This window comes from Cyanistes caeruleus, chromosome 17 (assembly GCF_971803275.1).
Source record: "Cyanistes caeruleus chromosome 17, bCyaCae1.hap1.1, whole genome shotgun sequence".
Classification (NCBI taxonomy): Eukaryota; Metazoa; Chordata; class Aves; order Passeriformes; family Paridae; genus Cyanistes; species Cyanistes caeruleus.
In genome coordinates, this window is record NC_141717.1 from 15,733,499 (window position 1) to 15,752,462 (window position 18,964).

The window sequence follows — 18,964 nt, forward strand, 5'->3', positions numbered from 1 at the left end:
AGTGTGCAGGGAATGCACCCTGGAGAAAGGGATGTGCTTGGAATTTCCGTGTCAGCCTGGCTTAGGGAGTTAAACCCAAGTGATTCCCGTCCCTGGGCAGGGTGCAGGCAAGGGCACACAGCACTCAGTGCAGCTGAGAGTGGAGCAGCTGAGTGTTGTGGAGGGGGAAAACTGCACTTGAAGGCTTTTCCTGGAGTTTGGGAATTGTTTGCACTGACCAGAGCTGCTCTGTGTCCGCAGCCTCCGATCAGCACCCCGCGCCGCTCCGACTCCGCTATCTCCGTCCGCTCCTTGCACTCCGAGTCCAACATGTCCTTGCGCTCCACGTTCTCACTCCATGAGGAAGAGGAGGAGCCAGTAGGTATTTGGGATTGTCTGAAGGAGCAGGATTAGGAAGCTCAATGTCAAAAGAGTAACTTAGTGGACTGTCGTGAGTACACAGAGCTCTCACGGGCAGATTTCGTGCGATGCCTGGCTCAGACTCCTGCTTTTAACTTTGCTTCCACCACTGACTTTGCTTCCTCATGTACCATTTCCCTGCCTGGAAAGGACAATGGTGAGGCTTTTCTGCTTCCCAGGAAAACTGTAAGTCTTTGCAAAGTCCTGTGTGATTCCCTGGCCGTGCAGCAGAGCAGGTCTGGCTGTAAGGCTCAGGCTGGTGGTCTGGCCCCAGGCAGCAAGAGAAATACAATTCCCTGTGGATTTGGAGCCCCATCCCCATTCAGGGCTGAGTGGCACCCCACAGACTTCATTGTAAGCCCCTGGAGGGTGCAAGGAATTGTCTACATGCTGGGGGAGGATACTTTTAAACTGAGCTTAGCTTGTGGCCCAGTAACCAACCCCAGACTGGATGAATAAAAGGTCAGGCAGCATTCTGCCACTGATCTGGGAAAAGAGATAAGATTCATAGTTAGGAACCGAGGGGGCTGTATTTGCATTTCTGAGAGCAGCATAAAGACAGAATGAACTGCAGAGATTGATTGGAAATGCTCTGAAACGTGAGCATGGAAAACCATGGTGCTCCAGGAGGATGTGCTTGGAGCCCTGGAGAGCCGTGGTGCTCTGGGGGGATGTGCTTTGGAGCCCTGTGCTGGCTGTCCTAGTTGGTAAACAGAACTGGAGAGATCAGCCCATTGCAGCAGAAACCATGTTGTTTCTGCTTCCTAAGGAGTGAATGAGCCCTTCCTTCAGAGTGCTTCAAAAACACAAGAGTGCAGGCTGCTTTAAAATGGCTCTTAAGCTCAGGCTTAGTACAATTTTGACAACTCTATGATCAGGCCAGCCAAAGACCAAGTCCCAGCCAGTGCAGCTCACGCAGTTCTGGTGACTCAAACCATTGGCAAAGAAGTTGGTGTGTGCAGTTTGCTGTCAGGTGCTGATCCTGCCAGATGCTGGTGGCCCCCAGTTTGTGATGAGCTGAGGGACCCCAGCCATTCCCAAGCTCGTTCTTCCCCTACTGCAACTCAGCAGATCCAGACAGAATTTTATGTTGAGATGATGGAACCCTCGGTGTGCCCCTGAGGCTCACCACTGAGGGATTGTGTTATTCCTTCTGCAGAGCTGAATTTGGACTAATCCACGCTGTGTGTGTCCCTCTGTGTGCCCTGCAGGAGCCCCTGGTGTTTGCAGAGCAGCCGTCCGTGAAGCTGTGCTGCCAGCTGTGCTGCAGTGTGTTTAAGGATCCCGTCATCACAACCTGTGGGGTAAGGCAGGGCTCTCCCAAATATCCTGTGTGAGCCAGAGCCAAGCCTGGGCTGTCCCCTCTGTCTCTCCCTGGGGACTGTCAAGCAAAACTAGGGCTTAATTAAAATGGGTGGCTATTCCCAGGAGAGCTGTACTGTTGGCCACCCTGTCCTGGCCATCTTCAGTCTCCTTGTTGTGGCTTCCATGAGGTTGAAAATCCTCCTGAAGGGCTCTGCAGGAGCTCCTGGGCACCCCAGGAATGGCTGTGTTTCACTTGTGAAGGAAGTGTTGCTTATAAAACAAGAATGGCTTGAAGCTTCATTTAGTTAATGCTTGCAAAGGGATTTGAGATCCTCAAATGAAAGGCACGGGGTATTATGAATGTTCTTCTGGATTCCATTTTACTGGGATGTAATAGAAGCTGTATATTATTCCTGCTTCTGTGCTACTTGTGAAGAAAGATGGCTTTGAGATGGCTCTAATGCTTCTGATGTGCTTCTGATCACCAGGATGGGGCTGTAGCAACAGCAGCAGAGCTCAGGATTGTTTATTGCACTGAGGGTGCTATTCCCTCAGAGCTGGTGCAGTTTGGCTGCTCCATTCCAGAAAGCAGCTCTGCACAGAGACACAGATTTACTGGTTAATGTGGAAAAACCCCCACTGCAGGAAGCAGCCTGGCTTCATCTGCAGTCCTGCTCTGGCAGCTCTGGAGGGAGCTCGGTGCAGCTGTGCCGGGCAGGAAAAGGCCACGGGAGCAGGGCAGCAGATAACAGCTCCAGAGGGGGACTCCCAGCCCTGCCAAGAGCTGGCTCTGTGGCCAGGGAATGTGGCTGAGGAGGCTCCAGGGAATGCACAGGGCAGGATCAGGACCAGTGAAATGCTGCAGCCTTTATGTTCATTAGTGTGTTAGATGGTGTTTGCTACTTTGTCAAGTTAAACTGTCAGAACGGAGAGGGGAGCTGTTTAAAGTGCTCTGAAATTTACAGAGCATTTAATGGGCTTACAAACCAGCTGTTCCATCTGCCTGGCAGCAGGACAGGGCAGCTTCTGCTGCTCCAGAGGGATGGATGTGATGGGCTGACTGGGCAAGGACAGCGAGAGGCCAGGCTTCCCCTTCCCTCCAGGGCTTCTCAGGGCAATGAGAGGGCTGACATGGGCTACAGAGGAGGGTGAAGTAGAGAAGCCCTGTGCAGATGTGGAGGGTAGGAAAGGCTTGGGTGTGTTGAAGAGCAGCTGGATGGAGCTCAGAGCCCTGGTCTGGGGGAAGGTGTCCCTGCCCATGGCAATTGGAACTTGATGATCTCTGAGATCCCTTCCAACTCAAACCATTCCAGGATTCTGTGATCCCATGAATATCAGAATGTGGCAGAACACGCCCCTGGCTTTGGCTGGCACCACGATCATGGCCTGATCCTGAACGGGGAGAACATCAAAGCTCCAGCCTGTGTGTTCAGTGCTCTCAGGAGCAGGACCTGTGCTTCACCCTGAGCTGCCTGAGCAAGCAGCTGGGGTTTGCCCTGTGGTGCTGAGCTAAAACAGGCAGAACAGCTGCTGAGGCTCCTGAGCCACAGGCTTTGGTATCTCCCACCTTTCCCATAGATAGCCACAGGGAATAATTCACCCGCTCTCGTTTTACGCTGACGCTGCTGTTCCTCTCTGTCTCCACAGCACACGTTTTGCAGGAGATGTGCCTTAACATCTGGTGAGTACAGAACTGTTCTTGTGTGATGCAGCCAAAACACTGTTATTTTCTGGTTTATTTGCTTTCACCTAAAGAGAAACCTGCTGAAAAATGTCCAAAGGGCTTAAAACACGCTGGCACTCAGACATGCTGCTGCAGCAGTGAGGAGCTGGGGGCTGCTGGTACACTCTGGAGCATGGGCACTGCAGAGAGGGCTGGCCCCTGCCCCTGGGCACAGGATGTTCTCAGATCCTGGAAAATGCAGTGGATAATCCCAGGATAATACATGTCTCGCCCAGGGTTGACCCACTGATTTCAAACTGAAAGCTTTCTGTGGCTGCCTGGATAAAGAGCCAGGGGCCACATTTGGCATCAACCCCTGCACCCCCATCCCCTCAGTGCCAGGGCTCTGGTCCCTGACTGAGCCCCATTGAGCTGCTTTAGCTCAGCCAGCTCTTGCAGAGCCCTGGGAGAGCCCAAGCCCCTGGCTGCTGGCCTGGGCTAACCAGCTCCTGCTTGGTTGGACTCTGGCTGCAAAAAAAGACTTTTTTTTTTTGGCAGGAGCCTGTGCCCCTCTTGGCAAGCTGTTGTTCAGCACAGAGCCAAGCCATTGGCATTACCAGAGCAGCAAGCCCCGAGGAGGCTCCCTGGGGAGCCCTGCAGAGCAGCAGCTCTTTCTTCCTCGGGATTTTTGTGTTCCATATGCAGGAGGTCCCTCTGCTTTGCATGTTAATCCCCTCACGGTGCTCTGCTGAATCAACCCCAGCCCACAGATCTGTAGCGAAAGGCTTTGCAATTGCAATCCCCATGCCTGGAGTGTTCCATAAACAACTGGATGTGGCAGAGCTCAGTTGATAAGATGGTGATCAGACCAAGGCTTAGACTCAGTGATCTTGGAGGTCTTTTCCAGCCTAAAGGATTCTGGGTTTCAGTGGTTGCTGGCAGCAGGAGCTGAGTGAGGCCTGGCTGGTGATTTGTGCTCACTGCCTGTGAACACTCACCCTTCAGCCAGCACAAGGCAGTCTGAATCACTGTGGGCTTCTTCACTGCCAGCTCCCTCAAATCTTTACAGATTAACATCAACTGTGACTTTTCTAAGCCCCAAGACAAACCAAAGATAATGGCTTGCAGACCCTGGGGGAATATTCCTGGCTCTTTCCACCTCACCTGAGAGTTGGCTGACTCGACCAGGGAAGGCAGAAAAACGCAATTTCCACGCAGGAGCTCTTGGAAATGCTCGTGCCCCATCTCAGCCCTCACTGACCGTGCCACCCTTCCCTCCCTGGCAGAGAAGTGCCCCGTGGACAACGCCAAGCTGACGGTGGTGGTGAACAACATCGCGGTGGCCGAGCAGATCGGGGAGCTGTTCATCCACTGCAAGTACGGCTGCCGGCCCGCTGCCAGCAGCAAGCCCACCGCCTTCGAGGTGGACCCCCGTGGCTGCCCCTTCACCATCAAGCTGAGTGCCAGGAAGTGAGTGCTCCTTCCAGCCTGCAGCCTCTGCAGGGAAAGGGCTGTGCCAGCCTGGCCTGCCCGAGCTGCTCCTGCAGCGCTGCTCTGCTCGGCTGTGCCAGGGGCGTGGGCAGCCTGGCTTCAGGGGACAGCTCAGATGGAGGCACTGGGCTGCTGTCAGGGGAAGGACGCTGTTCTCTGCTCCCTGAGTGCCAGCACTGGCACAGGGGGTGTGTTGTGACAGCAGCCACCTCGCATCTGGGATGAAACTCTGTGGCCGTGGTCAAGTAGAGAACTTGGGATTCTTTTTGTAAGAGGAATTATCTTGGTTATGTCCTGTGAATTTGAAATCTATCTTCCTCCCCATGCTAAATGCATTCCCTATTTTCCCTGTCCATGGCTGCCTGAAGGCTCAGCCCATCAGCTGCAGAAGTAGATGTGCCCTGTAAAAATGTGGCCTATTATTACTCTCAATTTTCTGGCCAAATGAGAATTTAAACCTGGAACTGCAGTCTCAGAGCAGGAGGCTTTGGATCATCTGACAGCCTCACAGGGCTGGTTCGCTCCTCTCCTGAGGATCTGTGTTGTTCCCATTAATTTTTGCTTGTTGCTGATTTTCCCTGCCTTTCCTTCTCTCTGTGGACAGGGATCATGAGAGCAGCTGTGATTACAGGCCCGTGCGCTGCCCCAACAACCCCAGCTGCCCTCCCCTCCTCAAAATGAACCTGGAGGCTCACCTGAAGGAGTGTGAGCACATCAAGTGTCCCCACTCCAAATACGGGTAAGGAGCTGACGCGTTAGGGTGGGGAGGCTGCACTGAGCTCATTACTGAGCTGCCTTTTGGCAGCCCCGGGGCCTCTGAGCAGCTCTCCCCAGGGCTGTGCGTTGGCCTGAGGCTGAGCTGGGGGTTACAGGGATGGCAGGAGGCAGCCCCAGAGCCTCCAGGTGGGAACAGGCAGGTCACAGTGCCTGGTGAGGAGGAGGATGAGTGCACAGGCAGAAGAGCTGGAGTCAGAGCATGAGGAGAGGGGGATGAGGATAAGGGTGATTTGAGCACCATGGCAGTGTCTGGACAACCAGGCCTTGTCCCAGGGCAGGGAAGTGCTGATCCACCTCAGAGGATTCCCTGTCAGCCCCAGGGCAGCCCCTGCTTGGGTTTACTGTTGCAGGAAGAGGGTTCACAGAAAGTTCTTCCAGCACTGGCACAGGGCACTGGTGGTGGCCCCATCCCCCAGGGGTTTAAGTTCCACGTAGGTGTGGCCTTGGGGGAATGAGTGGACTCGATGGTCTTAAAGGCCTTTTCCAGCCTCAACAATTCTATGATTCAGTGATCCTAAGCCATGTCTTGGCAGAGGCAGAGCAAGGCAAGTCCTGGCAGAGCAACCATGCTGCAGGCCCCAGTCAGCAGCTGCTGAGGGCAGCTGCAGTTTTCTCTCTTGGCTTTGATGGCTTCTGGTGAACACTACAAAGTGATGCCAGACTGTCTCCTGCCCAGTATCTGCTTTTCCCTGCAACTTCCCAGACAGACAGTCCAGTTTGGGGCCAATGCCCTGGCTAGAAGAGTGGGAGCTCTTGGCCTCTCTTGTCCTGCAGCTGCCTCTCCCAGCAGGATCATAGAATCATTAAAATTGGAAAGGAGCTCCAAGGTGATCAAGTCCATCCTCTGAAGGATCACGAACCACAGCATCCCTGCAGCTGGGAACCCACAGGGGCCTTGGAGCTCCCCTGAGGAGACAGCTGAGCAAGGAATCTCCACGTGCTGCCTTCCCCTCAGGTGCACGTTCATAGGAAACCAGGACACCTACGAGACCCACCTGGAGACGTGCAAGTTCGAGGGTCTGAAGGAGTTCCTGCAGCAGACGGACGATCGCTTCCACGAGATGCAGGTGGCAATGGCCCAGAAGGACCAGGAGATCGCCTTCCTGCGCTCCATGCTGGGGAAACTCTCCGAGAAAATCGACCAGCTGGAGAAGAACCTGGAGCTGAAGTTTGGTGAGTGTGCAGCAGGCCAGCTCAGTGGTCAGAGCTGCAGGGACAGGCTCTCTGGGTGGTGATGCTTTCCCTGCTGATGGCAGCGGTGTGTTGCGAGGTTGGGTGGCAGTGGGTGCCCTCTGCCTGTTCCCTGGGATGCCATCAGTGGCTCTGCAGTGACTCTGGGGCTGTCCCTCTCTCGTAGATGTGCTGGATGAGAACCAGAGCAAGCTGAGCGAGGACCTGATGGAATTCCGCAGGGATGCCTCCATGCTGAACGTGAGGACGGGCCCTGGGGTGGAGTTACCAGCTCTGCTCCTACCTGGGCTTCTCCTGCAGTGGGGAGAGGCTCTGGGGAGAGCCTTCTGCTCCAAAGCCTGGGCCTTCTACAGGGGCATTGTCCCCTCCTCCCTGCCTGGAGGAAGTGGGGAGATAAGCAGATCCAAGCAGTCTGGTGAATTGCAGAGTGAGGACAGTATATTCTGAGAGGTATTTCTGGGCCTTTCTGAATACTCAAGAGTTTAGTGCAGGTCTGAGGTGCTGTCAGAGCCCTGTGGTCTCTGCAGGGAGGTGACAGAGGGATGTGGCAGTCACAGAGTAGAGCAGAGACCTCTGGTCAGAGGATGAGTCTGCCGCTGAGGAAGAGCCCTGTGGGAGTCAAGGAGACAGGAGGGGTTGTGGCAGTGGAGAGGACAGTCCTAAACCATGTCCAGGGCAGGCTGGCCTGGATGGATCCACAGCTCACACAGCTTGTTGTGTTTTTCAGGATGAGCTCTCCCACATCAATGCTCGGCTCAACATGGGCATCCTGGGATGTGAGTATCCCCCAGGTCCCCACTGCCTCGGGCTGGCCCTGGGGGATGCCCAGGGAGCCCTCCTGGGTGCTCTCACATCTCCCTCACCTGCCTCTCCTTTCTGCAGCCTATGATCCTCAGCAGATCTTCAAATGCAAGGGGACCTTTGTGGGCCACCAGGGCCCCGTGTGGTGTTTGTGTGTCTACTCCATAGGAGACTTGCTCTTCAGTGGCTCCTCAGACAAAACCATTAAGGTAAGAGCTTCCCTCTCCCCTGCACCCTCTGCACTTGCACGTGGTACAGAAGCTGAGCTCATTTGTGGGGTTGGGGGGGGTGGGGGGGATGTTGCTTCCTAAAGTTTCCTCCAAAGAATCAAATGAGTTTTTGTGATTATAGTTGGACAAAATTCTCTGCAAGGAAACATTATGTGCTAGTGAAATTGAGAGACAAACAGAGAACTTTGCAGAGCCCTGATTAGAATCTCATTCCTGCAGCTGCTGGTTTTGCTTTATGTGGCATTTAGGGTATTCAGGACTATTTCAGCTTCTGATTTTATGTTCTTTTGTTATAAAAAGTCATCTTTGAACAAAACATTTGTCCCTGATCCAGTGTGTCCTTTCCCTATTTTATGGGGTGTTTGTTTTCCTTTGTTCTGTTTTCAGTGACTCAAACTGACAGCACTGCAGCCTCACCAGCCCTTCCCAGTGTCACTGGTGGCTGCTGGCCAGGCTGGGGACCCCCATGGGCTGCCACAGCTAACCCTGCCAGGAGCAGAGCTCTGGCTTTAGAGCCACAGGGAAGGAAATGGATATTGCTGTGTGTTTGGGAAGGGAAGCAGATTTCTCCCCTGTCCTGGCTGCTCTGGGCACCACATTCCCACGTTCCTCTTGAGAGAGCAGTGTGTGCTCAGGGGAAGAGCCTTTGCAGTGGCAGAGGAAGCTGTGCTGTGCCACTGGAGCCCTGGGCTGGGAAGGGCTGGAGCAGGAGCCTAAGAGCTTCTCCTTTGTCTCAGTTGTGTTGTGTTGGCCTGGGCTGAGGGAGGCAGAGCTGGAGCAGCTGATTCCTGCTGCTGGCCTGTGTCTTGTTAGCCTCATGCTGACCCTCTGCAGTCCATTCCCTTTGCTAGCCAAGCCTCCAGGTGACAGGCAGTGCCCAGGTGACAGGCAGTGCCCAGGTGACAGTTTCCTCCTCTGGGTGCTGACATCCTGCCCCGGCTCCAGCTTCTGCCATGTGTTTTCTGTTAGGTGTGGGACACCTGTACCACATACAAGTGCCAAAAGACCCTGGAGGGTCATGATGGAATTGTGCTGGCTCTCTGCATCCAGGGGTGAGTGAGGAGGGGCAGCTGTCCCAGGGGAGAGTGGGGACAGCCCTGGGGCCCCTGACCATGCCCTCACAATTCCCATCCTCTGTCCTGTGCCAGAATAGGCATGAGAGGCGCATCTTGCCTCTTTGCTGTGGAAAAATGAACAAAGAGCGTGTCTCTCTGGTCTCCCCCTGTCCTGGTTTCCTCCTCTGGTCACCAGTGGGGTGCCTGGCTCCCTGCTCCAGTGTCCAGTCCAGCCTGGCCTCCCACAGGAGCTGGGCCTGCTCTGGGGTGGGTGTGCACAGCCTTGGCCCAGCGAGACCCCCGCAGTGCCTGGGGACAGGGTGGGACCCTGCACGTGGCGCTGTCCCCCGGTGACCCCGCTTTGTGTCCCGGTGTCATTGCAGGAACAAGCTGTACAGTGGCTCTGCTGACTGCACCATCATCGTGAGTACAGGGCAGCCTCAGCCTGCTCTGCAGCAGGGACTGTCCCTCCTCTCACAGGGCTGTGGGACTGAAAACAAACCCCCGTGGGCTGCATCCACTCCTGGGCTGGGCTTGGGGCTGTCCTTGGGCAGGATTTCCCACTCCCAGCTCCTGCCTGGGAGCAGGAGGCTGCTGGCCTGCCCAGCCCCTCATGGGTGTTCTGCTTTGGTGGGTTTGACAGTGCTGGACTTGATCTTAGAGGGCTTTTCCCACCTAAACCATTCCATGATTCTTGTTTGCAGGTCTGGGATATTCAAAACCTGCAGAAGGTGAACACGATCCGAGCACACGACAATCCTGTTTGCACTTTGGTCTCCTCACACAACATGCTCTTCAGTGGCTCCCTCAAAGCCATCAAGGTGCAGCTCCAGGGCTCCTCTGGGGCTGCTTGGGGGACCAGGAGTGCCAACTCCCGTGCAGAAGTGTCCAAAGAGGAAGGAAGTGGCATTTTGACCTGTAGGTGACCTTGTTGCTAAGGTCTCCTGAGCCGCAGAGCAGCCAGCACTGCAGAGGTTTAGCCCATGCTCAGTGCTCAAGGGAAAGCTGTTCTCTGGCTGCAAAAACACTGTATTTCTTCCAACTCTGTAAACCTGAGGCTGCAGCTGGAGTATCCTGGCAGTTCCTGAGCGTGTGTGTCCTCAGGCCCCCAACAGACCTGCCCAGGCCTTTGGGCACTGTGTCTGGGCTCCAGAACTGGCTGTCTGTTTTGAAACCGCCTCCAAAGGATCTTGAGTCTGCATTCCCCACCTCAAACATGCAGAAATCAGGAACAGCTTTTCAGGCTGCCCTTTAAAGCCTTGGCTAGATTCCCGTGGTTCTGCTTCCAGCTCCTGGTGAGACAGCTTATGGGCCTGTCCATCTGTAAGAGGACTGTGCTCTTTTCTTTATCTGGGGCCTGGAGTGGTTCAGCTCTGGACAGGGCTCGAGGCTGGAGCAGCCACAGAGCACAAGGAGAGTTTGGGGCCTTTTGGGTTTGTCATCCCTGGCCATTCCTGCCAACGAGCCAAGCAGGCTGAGAGTGGGGAGAGTGAGATCTGCCAGTCCCTGCGTGCCAGGGCTGGGAGTGGAAGTGCAGGGCAGTTCTTGCTGCAGCTGTGGTTTAGGTTTTGCAGCCTGTGGCTCTGCTAGGGAAGGGTCTCTGCCAGCAATAATGCAGGCTCCAGGCTGGCTCCCTCAGACAATGTGCTTCCTCAGCAATTACTGGATTTTATCTGCAAGTCAGTGAGATCAAGCAATTCCCATCAGGCAGGAGAGCTGGCACAAGGATCCCCAGAGGAGCTGGGAGGGCCTCGAGCAGGGTGGGCAGGGAGGGTGGGCACTGCTGTCCGTGTCCTGCCCAGCCCTGCTGAGGTTCCTCCCTGTGTGTGTCCCTGCTTTCCACAGGTGTGGGATATTGTGGGTACTGAGCTCAAGCTGAAGAAGGAGCTGACAGGTCTCAACCACTGGGTTCGAGCGCTGGTGGCTTCCCAGAACTATCTCTACAGTGGATCTTACCAGACCATCAAGGTGGGACCCTGGCACTGGTGACACCCTGAGCCACCTCGCCCTGTTCCCCTCTGTGCTCTCCCCTGGGGCAGCAGCACCAGGGGCAGCTGCTGGGATGTGAGAGCACTGCTGACACGTGGGATTTTCCTGTACTGATTCCATCTCTGCAGGCTGGGCCTCGGGAGCTGCTGGGGAAGCTCACTGGGATGAACTGGGGCCTCAGGCGTGGCGCCTCGCGGCTGCCACAGCCTTATCTGCACTGACACCCTGCTGATAACGGGGGAAGGTCACTGTCTGGCTGCAGAGTTACCATAAATCCCTGTGAGGGTTCCCAGTGCCCTCCCTCCTCTGTGCAGGCTCAGGTTTTGATGAATCGTTCACCTCTCAGCATCTGGAGGACACAGGAAAATTGGAAGTTGCCCTTCTCAGTGTTAATGAATCTCTATTAATTTGTGTTGGGTTTTAGTGCTGTCAAGGATGGGGCTGTGTGTGCACATGTGTGCAGTCACACACAAAGGCTGTGAAGCCTCCACACATTTCCAGCCTGGATATTTAAATATCCAGCTAAATAAGATAACAGGGATTTGCTCTTCAGTGCTGAGCATTCCCAGCTGGATAGGTTTGTCCCTAAAGGTGTGATGTGGGCACACGGGGCTGTGCAGAATGGCTGCAGTGGGTCTGTCCCCTGGAGAAGGGTCTCATCCTGCCTGTGCTCGCTCTGTCTCAGATCTGGGACATCCGGAACCTGGAGTGTGTGCACGTGCTGCAGACGTCGGGAGGCAGCGTGTACTCCATCGCCGTCACCAACCACCACATCGTGTGCGGCACCTACGAGAACCTCATCCACGTATGGATCAGCTGGGACGGGCTTGGGAATGGGGACAGGGGCGTGGGGATGGGCACAGGCTCTGCCTGTCTGCTTGGGCACAGCACCTGGCTCTGCCTGTCCCCTTGGGCACAGCACCTGGCTCTGCCATCCCTCGGGCACAGCACCTGGCTCTGCCCATCCCTTGGGCACAGCACCTGGCTCTGCCATCCCTCGGGCACAGCACCACCCTGACAGTGGAAACCCCTCTGAGAGGGGAGCTCAGTGGCCTCAGCGCTGTCCCCAAGCGTGGCTCTCCCCCGCAGGTGTGGGACATCGAGACCAAGGAGCAGGTCCGCACGCTGACCGGCCACGTGGGGACAGTCTACGCCCTCGCCGTCATCTCCACGCCCGATCAAACCAAAGTCTTCAGCGCGTCCTACGACCGCTCGCTCAGGGTACGTGGGCTGGTCCCGCGGGCTGGCACGGCCCAGGAGCCTGCAGGGCAGGGCAGGGGATCCCCTGCGTGTCACGGGGCCCCCGTGGGTCACCCGTGACCTCCCGCTCCCCGTGTCCCCGCAGGTGTGGAGCATGGACAACATGATCTGCACCCAGACCCTGCTGCGCCACCAGGGCAGTGTCACCGCCCTCGCCGTTTCCCGCGGCCGCCTCTTCTCCGGCGCCGTGGACAGCACTGTCAAGGTGGGTTTGCTCTCCCGTGAGGTTTGGGCTCGTCCAGTGCTGGAACTGGGGCATTGGATGAGTTGGGAGCCATCGTCACAGGGACAGCAGGGTGGAACCAGGTGAGGGCTGAGCTCTGCTCTCAGGGAACAAGTGACCAGACAAGAGGACAAAACCTCTGGCTGGACCAGGGGAGGTTCAGGTTGGACACCAGCAAGAATTTCTTCATGGAAGGGGCTGTCCAGGGAGGTGGTGGAGTCCTCATCCCTGGAGGTGTCCGGGGAATGGCTGGATGGGGCACTCAGTGCTCCGGGCTGGGTGACAAGGTAGGGATCAGTCACAGGTTGGATTTGATAATTTCGGAGGTCATTTCCAACCTTAATGATTCTGGGATTCTTTGGAACAAGGGGATGGCTCTCCACAGGTGGGAGATTTCCCTCCTGACGGTGTTGTGGATGCTGGCAGCCCAGAGGGAAGCTCTGGGGCTGAGGAGAAGCCCATAAAGCTGCTCAGGAGTCACTGCCTGCGCTGCCGTTGTCTGTCCGCAGGTCTGGACGTGCTAACGAGAGCGTCACACGAGTCCTGCACACTGAAAGACCAAAAACTCTCCCCTCCATCGGCCTGTGGGTGACCACACCACTGAAACGACTGCTGCAGCTCCTCCTGCACCGACCACTGCCTGCTGCTGCTGCTGCCCCTCGGCCGGCGGCTCTGAGAGCCCACGGACGCTCCAGGTGTCCCCTCAGATCTGCCCCAGATGATTGGAAAAGAGGAAACTGTTCCAGTGCCCTCCTCTGCCTGTGTCTCCTCAGCTGGGGACACCCCAGGGTGACACTGGGGCTCGGGGCCAGCGCCAGGACTGGCCTGTCCTGGCGGGGACAGCGGGAGGCTGAGCCCCTGTGCGTGGCAGGACTGAGCTTTTGGCCGTACCCTGGGTGGGCACCCGACCCCTTTCTGTCTCTAGTATTTAATTTTACTGCCAAGGTGCCGGGCCGGTCCATCTGGGAAGAGGTGTTTCCTTGAGTAGCCAGGTACGATTTTTACGCCACAGCTAGTTCTCAAATCAAGTTCCACAAGTCCATTGTTCACCACCCTGTAATAATGGTCTCCACATTAAAGACAAAAAGCCTCCGTTGCATTTTTACTCACATTTTCTACTGTTTTTAAGATTGTAATATAGATTTGATTATTTCTTCATTGACAATAAAAGCAGAAAGAGTTGTTCCTGCCCAGTGTGAGTTATTGCAGGGAACCAGGAGCCAGCACTGGCCCCGTGGGGTGAAAATCGGGGTGTAGGGCCCGGGCACCTCACTGGGGACCCCACAGAGGCAACCAGGGGTGCCCTGGGACCGTGCAGCACAAACACCTGGCACGACACCAAACACCCAGCACAGGCCTCGGGAGGGCTTGGGGACACAAACAGTGGTGGCAGCCCGGCAGGGGTTTTATTTTTTTTATTTTTGTTTAAATATTTGTTGCCAGACTTGGTATAGGAGCAAACGTCTTCACAGCACCACGAGCCATCTACAATTCAGAATAGGAAGAATAAAGACAAGTAGAGGTGAAATCTAAGCACAGAAGAGCAGGGAGCAGCACCAAGATGCAGAGCTGGACAGATGGGATACGATACAGAGTTCATAACTTAATCATAAAAAATATATATATGTATATATCCATCATGTAGAACTTTATGGATTTTTTTTTTTTAGATACATATTTTTTTTTTCTTTTCAACAGATATTTTCAGGCGGGTGATTTATTTATTTTTTTTTAAATTATTTTTAAAGTCTTTTTTTTTGTGTGTGTTTTGTTGGTTTTTTTTTTTTTTTCTTGAAAAGAAATTTCAAAGTTGTGCCAAACACATCTGGATCAGCGACCACAATGGGAGAGATGGGGGAGACAGGGCAGGGAGGGAGAAGGGGAGGAGGGAGAGACCACTCCACATCTCGAGAAAAGAAAGGAACAGCAACACTTCTGTTTGGAAACCACGAGCAAAAAATGCATTCATCAGGACTCAAGCGACTGAACCAGACTCCAACTCCAGTTTGTACAGGAATATACAGCGGTGCTTCCCGCAGGACACACCGAGCACACGCGTGCACACCCACGCACACCCACACACACCCAGACACAGACCGACAACAAAAGCAATAAAAAAGAAACCAAACCGAACCCTGAAGACACTCCAAAAGAAATGAAACACCTCCAGTGTAAGAATTAACAAAAACCTCCATAAAACAAGGCACATCCTTTGAGTTCGTAACGGTGGAAAAAGAAAGACGCGACACTGAATCCCAACGGAAAACCCGACCAGAACCGCTCGCACGTACCTTCCACCCAGAGAAAAGGTAAATATTGTGCTACTCTTAAAATGAGTTTGCCACAAGACACACAGCTTAGTATAATCTAATAGTTTTTCTCAAGCTAAAATCCAGTTTTCTCTTGATTTCTTTTAAACTGCTTTATATATAATTGCTAATATTTTTAAATCTTTTAAATATATATTTGTTAAAGTTTATTTCTTTTTATTATTTTGGGGTTGGGGGAAATCTGCTTTATATCTTTATTTATTTATTTTTTTTTTCCCCCTCCAATAAATTAATACTTTTTTTTTTTTTTCTTTTTTTTTATATAGCTTATCACCGTCCTGTCCCCGGGCGGGGAAGGACCAGGCAGGGGACACGTCCCACTGCCCCCAGGGCCACCGCCAGCCTTGCCCGCCCTCCGCCAACGCCGACCGAGAAAGAAAACCAAAGTTTCAAAATCAAAAATTAAAAACGGAGCAAAGAAACCCAAGTGCATTTTCCCGCCCGGCCCCGCCACCAGCAGACGCCGTGGGTGACACCGGGCAGGGCTTGTGCTACATTCGGGTGGCGGTGACCCGCGGCGCCGGGGCTGGCGGGGCACGGGCGGCCACCGGACGGGTCACTCGGGAGCCCCCCGGAGCCCCGCTTCGGTCCGGAACGTGTTGCTTTATTTCTTCTGTTGGGTTTTATTTCTGTGGTTTTTGGGTTTTTTTTTTTTTTTGCTTCTGCAAAAGGGAGTCCTGCCGGAGCCGAGTCCGTGAGCACAATCCTGAGGTATCTTCTTCTTTGTGCAAACCCCGAGGGACGGGATGTCCGGGAGGGGACGGCTGTACAGAGGGGCCGGGGGGTCGTGGATCGTTGTGCCCTTGTGCCCACGTAAGCCCTGAGGTTCTCGGGGCCCTGGCGCCCCTCACTCCAGCATGGCATCCAGCTGGTCCGCCAGGTCATCGAACATGCTGCCGATGTCGTCCAGGATGCTCACGGTGCTCTTCGACTCCACGGCCGAGCTGGGGAGTGACAGAGACGGGTCAGGGCAGCGCAGGGGACGGGGACACGGCACAGCCCCCTCCTGCCCCCCGGCACAGCCCCCTCCTGCCCCCCGGCACAGCCCCCTCCTGCCCCCCGGCACAGCCCCCTCCGCCCCCCGGCACAGCCCCCTCCTGCCCCCCGGCACAGCCCCCTCCTGCCCCCCGGCACAGCCCCCTCCTGCCCCCCGGCACAGCCCTCCTGCCCCCCGGCACAGCCCTCCTGCCCCTCTGCGCTGCGGTGCCCAGCACTGTGTCCGCAGTGCCACGGCACAGCGCTCTGGCTCCGTGTCCCCGGTGTCCCCGGTGTCCCCGGTGTCCCCGGTGTCCCCGGTGTCCCCAGTGTCCCCGGTGTCCCCGGTGTCCCCGGTGTCCCCCGTGTCCCCGGTGTCCCCTCTCCAAGCCAGGCCCCCGCACGCCTAGGTCCCCCTGCCCGTGTCCAGCAAGATGTCCTTCAATGTCACCTCCCCAGCGCTGCTCCAGCCAGCGTCCCCTGATGCTCCACCAGCGTCCCCCAGCACCATCCCGGTCCCACCGCGGTGTCACAGCCCGCTCCTTACGGCGTCCCGTGCTCGGTGACACCGAGTGGCCTCACAGCCTCCCCAGGGCCCACCCTGCACCCCCGCACCCCCTTACTCTGCCGCCTGACTGTCCTCCTGCTTGATCTTCTCCTCCACAGCCTGCAGCGCTGCGGCCAGGGACGCGCTCGTCTCCTCCAGCTTCTGCTGCGCCAGCTCGGGGCCGGCGCTGTCGAGGGACGGGCTGGCGATGGTGGAGCGCGGCGGCTTCACCGGCACCTGCTGGGGCTGCGCGCCGGGGGACAGGGGCTTGGCGGGGCTGGAGCACAGCGAGGGCGGCGTGCTGGAGGGTTTGGCCGCGGGGCTCAGCTGCCGGGCTGGCGACGGGGCCGGCGTGGAGCTGGCGCTCACCGACTGGATGGCGGCGTGGGGCTTGGGGGGCTTGGGCGCCGTGGGGGGAGGCGTGGGCTTGGGGGACACCGGGGGCGGCGTGCCGTGGATCCGCTTCACCTCTGCGGAGAGAAGGGAGAGGGGCAGGAGGGCGGCGGGACCGCCTGGGACCCCCGGCGTCCGCCCCGCGGAGCGCCCGGCCCAGGGGAGCGGCGGGGCACCTACCTGGGCTACCGGGGCTTGGGACGGGCACCTTTTTGGGGACGGGCACCGGCGGCCCGGCCATCTTCTGAGGCGGCTGCGTCAGCACAGGCTTGGGGGACACCGGCGGCTTGTAGGGCTTCTTGGGCTCGGCGGGCGGCGGGAGGAACTCGGGGCCGTCGGGGCGGGCGGCGGGCGGCGGGGTGGGCGGCGGCTCGGCCCCGCTCAGCTCCGAGGCCGGCCGCCGCTTCACGGTGCCCGTGCCGTTCTGGTACACGGCGAGCGTGGCCGGCTCCAGCGCCGGCTCCTTGTCCTTGGCTTTGGGCCGGCGCTTGACGGTGTCGGACTCGGTGAGGACGAAGCGGACGCCGTCCTGCTGGCTCTGCCTGGCCCGGATCCGCCGCTTGAGCGTGGCGCTGGCCTCCACCTTGGCCAGGTCCCCGTGGCGGTGGGCCGGGGACAGCCCCTCGCCCGTGTCCCCGCGGGCCGGGCCGAGGGGCCGCGGCCGCTGCTTGATGGTGAGGGTGCCGTCCTCGGCGAAGGGGATGCCGTCGGGGGAGCCGCCGCGCTCCACCCGCAGCCGCTCGCCGGGGCCGTCGGCGGCCGCCTCGGACCGAACGCTGTCGGTGCGCTCGCGGCGAGCGGCTGCCACCAGCCCGGTGACCGGGCCGCTGATGGTCCGCCGCCGGTTCACCACCTCCCCGTCCAGCCCGATGGCCTCCTTATGCTTGACGGTGGCCAGGACGGTGGCCACGCGGGCTCGGTCGGGGCTGCCCGGCGGCGGCCCGGGCTGTAGGTAGTAGCCCTCGGGCGCCTTGGCCGGCGCCGGCCCCGGCCCGGTCGCCACGTGTGGCTTCTGCAGCGCCAGCGCCCGGGCCCCGCCGCCGATGGAGGACATCTCCAGCATGGCCGCGATGCTGCGCACGCTGCCGGCGCTGCCCGTGTCCACGCTGCCGCCCAGGTCGCTCGCCCGCCGCTGCTCCCGGCGGCCCTCGCCCTCTGCGCTCGGGGCTCCGGCGGCCGCCTCGCCCTCACCCTCCTTGGGGAAGTCCTCGGCCATGCCGGCGCTGGAGATGGCGGAGCTGGAGCGCTTGGGAGGGGGCGGCGGGGGTCCCTTCTTCTTGGGGCGGACGGCGAAGGACTGGCTGCGGTTGACGTTCTTGTCGCCGCCGGCGGGAGCCCGCACCGAGTGGCTGCGGCCCACGCGGCGCTGCACGGTGGCGTAGGGCCCCGCGTCCGGCACCAGCAGCTCGTCCCGCTCCTGCTCGCTGTCGGAGGCGGCGTAGCGGTTCAGGCTGTGCGCCCGCTTCTTCGGCCTGCCCGGCTCCTCCTCGCCCTCGCCCGCCGGCGGCAGGCACAGCACGGGCACGGACACGGGCAGGACGGGCACTCCCGGCGGCGCCGCCTCGCTCTCGGCGGGCTGGGGCAGGACGTAGGCGAAGCCTCGGTGCGTGGGCGACTGGGGCAGGGAGCGGGGCGATGCCGGGCGCTCGCCGGGCGGCAGCAGCTGCGGGGTGGGCTTCACCTTGGCGGTGGCGTGAGGAGCACCCGGGCCTTGCGGGGACGAGGGTCGTGCCTTGCCGGGGGTCTGCGGCGGCGTCAGCTGCCCGGCGGAGGCCGGGAAGGGCTGCCGGGGCTTGCCGGGCACCGGGGGCACGCTGGCGCGCTTCACGGGGTGGCCGTGCCGGGGCGGGCGGCTCTCCTTGGGCGGCGCAGGGGGGCTCTCCCCGGCCCCCTCCGCCAGGTACTCCTGGCTCTTGGAGATGGCGGCGGCGGGGGCGCCCCGCGGGCCGTCCCCCAGTAACTCCTGCGAGCTGCTCATCAGCCGGGCGCGGCCGCCCAGCGCCGGCGGCGAGCGGTAACCGGGGGCCGCGGGGTTCGCCGCCTTCTCGGGGGCCTCCTCGGGGGTTTCGCCCGTTATGGCCACCTGCAGCTCGCTGCTGAGCTCGCTGTCCTGGAAGGTGGTCATCTTGGGCGACTGGCACTCGGGTGGCTCCGGCGGGGGGGACTCGATGGTCAGCACCTCTGGGCACGGCCCCGACGCCTTCCTCTTCAGCGTGCCTGGCTCGTACTTGCCCAGCTCGGCGCGCTGCAGCTCCGCCAGCTTCTTCACCGCCAGCATCAGCTTCTTCTGGTGGCCTGGGGGCGGCACGGGCCGTCAGTGTCACCGCCAAGGCCA

The 18,964-nt window shown here is 58.4% G+C and overlaps 2 protein-coding genes across 6 annotated transcripts in view; one reads left to right on the forward strand and one right to left on the reverse strand.

Moving 5' to 3' along the window:
• Positions 1–13,566, forward strand: part of TRAF7 (TNF receptor associated factor 7) — a 28,164-nt gene extending 14,598 nt beyond the window's left edge. For all 4 annotated transcript variants that reach the window (XM_086854921.1, XM_023937007.2, XM_086854922.1 and 1 more), the window contains 17 exons: positions 241–357; positions 1,611–1,703; positions 3,352–3,385; positions 4,654–4,837; positions 5,463–5,597; positions 6,591–6,808; positions 6,993–7,066; positions 7,554–7,602; positions 7,709–7,836; positions 8,827–8,909; positions 9,296–9,335; positions 9,617–9,733; positions 10,758–10,880; positions 11,587–11,706; positions 11,991–12,122; positions 12,247–12,366; positions 12,894–13,566. In XM_086854921.1, the coding sequence (XP_086711047.1) occupies positions 241–357; positions 1,611–1,703; positions 3,352–3,385; positions 4,654–4,837; positions 5,463–5,597; positions 6,591–6,808; positions 6,993–7,066; positions 7,554–7,602; positions 7,709–7,836; positions 8,827–8,909; positions 9,296–9,335; positions 9,617–9,733; positions 10,758–10,880; positions 11,587–11,706; positions 11,991–12,122; positions 12,247–12,366; positions 12,894–12,908 (1,782 nt within the window). In that variant the 3' untranslated portion in view covers positions 12,909–13,566. The remainder of the gene's footprint in view (positions 1–240; positions 358–1,610; positions 1,704–3,351; positions 3,386–4,653; positions 4,838–5,462; positions 5,598–6,590; positions 6,809–6,992; positions 7,067–7,553; positions 7,603–7,708; positions 7,837–8,826; positions 8,910–9,295; positions 9,336–9,616; positions 9,734–10,757; positions 10,881–11,586; positions 11,707–11,990; positions 12,123–12,246; positions 12,367–12,893) is intronic.
• A 963-nt stretch (positions 13,567–14,529) lies between these two features.
• CASKIN1 (CASK interacting protein 1) overlaps positions 14,530–18,964 on the reverse strand; it is a 31,529-nt gene continuing 27,094 nt past the window's right edge. For both annotated transcript variants that reach the window (XM_086854907.1, XM_086854906.1), the window contains 3 exons: positions 16,810–18,924; positions 16,313–16,706; positions 14,530–15,658 (listed from right to left, as the gene is read on the reverse strand). In XM_086854907.1, coding sequence (XP_086711033.1) covers positions 15,562–15,658; positions 16,313–16,706; positions 16,810–18,924 — 2,606 coding nt within the window. In that variant the 3' untranslated portion in view covers positions 14,530–15,561. The remainder of the gene's footprint in view (positions 15,659–16,312; positions 16,707–16,809; positions 18,925–18,964) is intronic.